Below are 6,000 nucleotides of genomic sequence, written 5' to 3'. Positions count from 1 at the left end.
ACTAAAAGTACCATAAAACTGAAACATTAACTAGCATCTCATCTTCAATAAAAAAAAAAATTTGTTAAGCAAACCAAATGGTTAATTAAATTTGTACTAGAAAGTGATGAATTATAAGACCAAGTACCCAAAACGTTTCCTGAATTGGAATTGTATTATGGTACCAACTGTGGACCATCAAGGAGCTAGTCAGCCTACAAAATTTGGTATCTAACAACTCCACACTCCACCTTTCTTCTTCTAATTTCATTATCTCAACCCTCAATTTTCCCCCTATAAATACCCTTAAACCTTATAAGTTTTCATCAAACCATTACCAATTCTTGCAAAACTTGTCTCAACTCTAAGAATCAATACAAACATGGCTCAATTTATCAGCTTTCTGTTACTTGTTTCTCTCCTTGCCTTTGCTCCTCTTTGCTTCAGTAGAAAGCAAACTGGTGGTTATCTCTATCCACAATTCTATTACCATTCTTGCCCCGGTGCTCACCACATTGTTCAGTCTGTTGTAGCCAAGGCCGTAGCCGAAGATGCTCGTATGGCTGCTTCTTTGCTTAGGCTTCATTTTCATGACTGTTTTGTCAAGGTTTGTTTCCCATCATTTATTTTAGCATATGTTTATATTTATCAATAGCTGACTGTTGTAGCTTAATTTGCAGGGTTGTGATGGATCAGTGTTGCTAGACAGTGCTAAAAGCATACTCAGCGAAAAAGGGTCTATTCCAAACCGACACTCAGCTCGAGGATTCGAAGTAATCGATGAGATAAAAGCTGCATTAGAAAAAGAGTGCCCTCAAACAGTTTCTTGTGCTGATATATTAGCTTTGGCAGCTAGAGATTCCACAGTTCTGGTAAGTTTTATTTCTTAGACTTCAAGTGTATAGATGGACAAAGCAACCGGAGTTGACTGTGTATTTCAACGCATACAGGCTGGAGGACCAAGCTGGGAAGTTCCACTAGGAAGAAGAGACTCGAGAAGTGCAAGCTTAAGCGGTTCTAACAACAACATTCCTGCTCCAAATAATACATTCCAAACCATCCTTACAAAGTTCAAGGTTCAAGGTCTTAACGTTGTCGATCTTGTAGCATTATCTGGTGGGTTTTCTACCTTGTTTCTGACTCATCCTCAACCAAGGCACCGTTTAATTTTCTATGATTTTGTTTCAGGAAGCCACACAATCGGGAAGGCTCGATGCGTCAGCTTCAGGCAGAGGTTGTACAACCAGTCAGGCAATGGAAAACCTGATTTCACACTTGACCAATCATATGCTGCGCAATTGAGAACTCGCTGCCCCAGATCCGGAGGTGACCAGAACCTCTTCTTCTTGGACTTTGCAAGTCCAACAAAGTTCGACAACAGTTACTTCAAGGACATTTTGGCTTCAAAAGGCCTGTTGAGTTCTGATCAAGTTCTGTTTACCCAAAATGAAGCATCAATGGAACTAGTGAAGAAATACGCAGAGAGTAATCAGCTCTTCTTCCAGCAGTTTGCTAAGTCAATGATTAGCATGGGAAATATCTCTCCTCTGACAGGTTCAAGAGGAGAAATTAGAAAGAATTGCAGGAAAATCAATGCTTAACTGCTTATGTTTTGCTAAGGATTATGCATCTCATTTCCTATTCAAGTACTATTGTCTTGATTTACTTATTTTACTGAGGAAGTCTTGTTCCCATAAGGAGCATACTCTGCTCTTTAAGTAGTCAAATTCTGTTTGTTTGTTTTTTTCAGCTTTCTATTCTTAATATGTAGTTGAAAGAGTCTTTTGCTTTCTCTTCAGCATTATTCTGTCATTGGCACTTTAATCTGCCTCTTTTGTAGGACTGTATTTTGGAACATTAAGTAATAAATCATATTTGAGGAAGTTTAGAAGTTCTTAATCTACCATCTAACTTAACTTTTTCTACAAGGACAACACAAAAGTTAAATCGTAACTGTATTTTCTTCATTTTCCCTCTATATTTTGATGTTGCTATAGTGTTTTTCTCCAATCCATTTCATCATTTCCTTCACGCAAACAAAAGATTTCTTTCAAATAATAATATTTATATAACAAAATATACAATACTATATCTATATATATATATGAAAAGAAAATGAAATAGTAAAAAGATAGCAATAGAACATCTCAAAATAATCAAAGTAATTATGTTAACAACCCTTTAGAAGTCTCTCATGAACTTGTCCTGCTGCAACTAGGGTTCAAGTCCAGTGTGAGTGGTATTTCCTTATGATGAGAGTGTCTCAAGCTGCGCTTTGCGTGTGGTGGTCGTTTTGTGACCGTGAGGGAGTCGATCCATGCGGAGTGATGGAGGTTGGGATGCATGTGCTCGCCATTGGCGATGATGAAACAGAGGTTCTAGAGCTTGTTGTTCCACAGGAAGCGACGACCTGGGTGGATAACAGCTTCACATTTTTGGGCCCTTTCATGGCAGACAAAACTCTTAATTTCTCGAGCTTGAAGAATCGTCCTGCTATGCTTTGGCGGCCAGGAAGAGGCATCAACATTCAGGAGGTAAGCAGTAACCTTTAGTCCTTCGAATTTTTTCACCCGGTGGATAGGGATAGGGTGCTTGTTGGGGTCCGTGGACATTTGATAATTATGGTTGATTCTGAATCATTAGTTCTTTGGAGACAATCCAAAAGCGGTCAACTTGTTTGAAATGCCAATCTGGGTTCAGATTCATAGGTTACCAGCTGGGGCAATGTCTAATGGAGTGGGCAAGCAACTAGGGAACTTCATTGTACCTTTCAAGAGTATAATTGTACAATAATGCTGGGTTTCACCATCAATTTATGAGAATTTGGGTTTTAGTAAATAGTCGTAAACCACTGAAATGATTTAAAAAAATTAAGAGAGTAGGGGATGAGTGGTCACCTGTGGTGTTTAAATATGAGAAATTGGGGATTTTCTATTACATATGCGGCCTACTGTGTCACACTGATAGGTACTGTGATAAACTCTTTGAACTATATGGCACTAAGGTTCATAGAGAGTGGGGGGAGTGGTTGAAGGCCCCAATCCATAGAGGATGGGACCAAAGTGGAGCACGATGGCTTAGGGAGGAGAGTGGGAAGGGCGGTCCAAATTGGGTTATGAGTGTGAACGGGGTCAGGGTGATTTTTATCCGATATTTTAAAGGACATTTCTAGTACTGGTAGGGTAGCTTGGGGAATGATAAAGCTAGTGGGAGACCTAAGGGGCAATCTGAAGTCATTATTTCCCCTTTGTTTGGCCCACGCATCGAAGGTAATGGGAATCGGGGGGAGCCGGGTAGTAAGGAGAATGGGCGGGAGAGTGTGAGGGATCATAATATGGGGAACTTGGAGAACACTGAAATGGAGTTGTAAGAAGCGAGAAAGCATAGACGGGATGTGGAAGGTGGTCATTCTAGTATGGATAAGGTTCAGGGGGAGGGAAAATTTGTTCTTATTACAGATAAGGAGATTCCCAGAGATCATATTTCGGTGAGTCCTACATTGTTGTGCCGCCGGATATTATGAATTGCATAAGTTGGAACTGTTGTGGGCTAGGAAACGATCGGACAGTTTGATCACTAAAGGAGTTAGTACATTCCCAAAAATCCGATTTAGTATTTTTGATTGAGACATTGGTCGAAGACCATCAGATTACTGCTCTTAAACAAAAATTACAGTTTGATGGGTCCTTTTCGGTTAGCAAGCAGGGTCGTAGTGGTGGCTTGGCTCTGATGTGGAAGTCAGGGGTGAACGTGAATATTATCAGTTATTCGGAACATCACATTGATATGATGATTGTGGATAGAGAGGTGGGGGATTGATGGTTTGTAGGCTTTTATGGGTATACTAACTGTAACAAGCATGGTGACTCATGGAGTCTTCTTCGTCGGCTGGCGTCGCGTCTCCTCTCCCTTGGGTGATTTTAGGAGACTCTAATTATATCCTAAAGGAGGAGGAAAAGGTTGGTGGTGCTGAGTTTCCGGGATATTTATTACAGGAATTTAATAAGGTGGTTGGGGACTGTGAAATTTTTGAATTAAGCTTGAGTGGCAGCCCGTTCACATGGGAGAGGGGTTGGGTACGGTGGGATGGGTTTGTGAGAATCTTAAAAGGGGATTTGCTTCGCCTGCATGGTTGGATAGTTTCTCGGACTATCAGTTCTCTACGGGTATGACAAGCTATCCGAACCACCTACGCTTCTACTTACTCCGAAGAAGTAGGTGCGGCCTGCACATGGAAAGGTGTTTCGGTTTGAGACTGCCTAGTTGAAGGAGATTGAGTTCACTAGTATGGTTCCGTCCTTTTGGGAGAATCACAATAATTTACCATTATATGAGAAGTTGTTGGTTTGTGTTAAGGTTATGGAGGCATGGGGAGAGGATTATAATTTTCACTAAAAGGCACAAATTCATAAATGGAAGCGGCAAATGGAGAAACTGCGCGACAAGGGTGACAGGTTCTCAATTGCCCAATTTTATATTGCTAAAAGAAACTTGAATGATACCTTTGAGAAAAAAGAGGTGTTCTAGAGACAGAGGGAAAAGATGGTTTGGTTGAAGGATGGAGACAGAAATACCCAGTTTTTTCATGCAATTATCAAAGCTTGGAGGCAGCGGAATACCATTTTAGTATTACAAGATGATATGGGTTCACTCCTTGATAATCAAAATGAGATGGCTCCTAACAAAGACTCTTTTAATGCTGATGATGTCATCCCCGATATGGTCGATGTACAAGCTAATATGAGGCTCACTAAGCCATTCGATTGTGAGGAATTTAAGATGACTTTATTCACTACGCTCGCGAACAAATCACATGGGCCTGACAGGTTGAATCTCGGGTTCTATCACTCGTTTTGGGACAAAATTAGGGTGGAGGTGGGCGAGGCTTGTGCTAGTTGGCTGAATCAGGGTATGTTTCCTCCGGGTCAGAATGATACGACTATTTTCTAATTCCGAAGTGTGAAAATCTGGGTCTGTTGAAAGATTTCCGTCCAATTTCGTTATGCAGCGTGATTTATAAGTTGATATCAAAGGTATTAGCTAATTGATTGAAAATTATTCTAACGAAGATCATTAGTGACACTCAATCTGCTTTTGTCCATGGTAGGTCCATAATTGATAGTGTTCAGGTAGCATTTGAATCTATACACTTTTTAAAGCGTCAAAATAGAGGGGCATCTGGGATTGTGGCCTTGAAAATCCATATTAGCAAGGCTTATAACAGGGCGACTAGAAGTTTTTGGAGGGGGTAATGGTCCGTATGGGGTTCAGTGTGAAATGGATTTCATGGATTATGTTGTGTTACCACTATTCAGTATAAGGTGGTGTTAAACGGTGAGCTTACGGAGCCGATCTTACCTGGTGGAGTTCTATGGTAAGGAGACCCTTTATTACTTTACATGTTTATCATGTGTGCAGAAGTGCTCACACATTTATTTAAGCGGGCTGAGGAGCAAAATTTAATTACCGGGTGTTGGGTTTGCAGAAGGAAATCGACTGTGACTCACTTAATTTTTGCTGATGATTCCTTCCTATTCTTTGGGGCATCGGTCAGAGAGACTAAGGAGGTCATCAAGATTCTGACAGAATATGAACACGCTTTGAGACAAATGGTCAATTAAACAAGTCGGGGGTTTTCTCAAGTACCAACGTTAGAGAGGACCTGGAGGATGAAATTAAAGGGATTTTACGGGTTACTACCCCTCTGGACACATATTGAAATCTTGGGTTACCATCCCTGATAGGATGATCTAAAAGAAGAATTTTTATGTTTTTACTAGAAAGGTTGCGCAAGAAGTTTGGAAGTGGGGGTTTTCGATAATGTTATCAGAACTAGACCGAACATCAAACCAGATTTATAACTGGGTCACAGGTCACTTGATTGGACCGAATGGCTCGGATTGGTCGAACCGGATGACGTAATAAATAAATAATATTTATATACATTAAATAAATATAATTAATTTAAAATTATTTTTATAAATTATATATATCCAAAACAAATTATAAACAATTTTTTAT

The 6,000-nt window shown here is 40.1% G+C and overlaps 1 protein-coding gene across 1 annotated transcript; it reads left to right on the top strand.

The window, feature by feature from the left end:
- Window positions 1-219: 219 nt before the first annotated feature.
- Window positions 220-1,853, top strand: LOC136210887 (peroxidase 72-like). Its single transcript, XM_066002324.1, has 4 exons — window positions 220-586; window positions 660-851; window positions 930-1,095; window positions 1,168-1,853. The coding sequence occupies exons 1-4, from the start codon at window positions 362-364 to the stop codon at window positions 1,578-1,580; spliced, it is 996 nt and encodes a 331-aa protein (XP_065858396.1). The 5' UTR covers window positions 220-361; the 3' UTR covers window positions 1,581-1,853.
- Window positions 1,854-6,000: the final 4,147 nt, after the last annotated feature.

This window comes from Euphorbia lathyris, chromosome 1 (assembly GCF_963576675.1).
Source record: "Euphorbia lathyris chromosome 1, ddEupLath1.1, whole genome shotgun sequence".
Lineage (NCBI taxonomy): Eukaryota > Viridiplantae > Streptophyta > Magnoliopsida > Malpighiales > Euphorbiaceae > Euphorbia > Euphorbia lathyris.
Note: the sequence above shows the minus strand (reverse complement) of the source record. Positions and strands in the feature narration are given on the sequence as shown.

Coding starts and splice junctions, on each gene's coding strand:
- LOC136210887 (XM_066002324.1), top strand. CDS start 362: ATGGCTCAATTTATCAGCTTTCTGTTACTTGTTTCTCTCCTTGCCTTT. Junction 852..929: donor CTAGAGATTCCACAGTTCTG/GTAAGTTTTATT, acceptor CAACGCATACAG/GCTGGAGGACCAAGCTGGGA. Junction 1,096..1,167: donor CGATCTTGTAGCATTATCTG/GTGGGTTTTCTA, acceptor ATTTTGTTTCAG/GAAGCCACACAATCGGGAAG.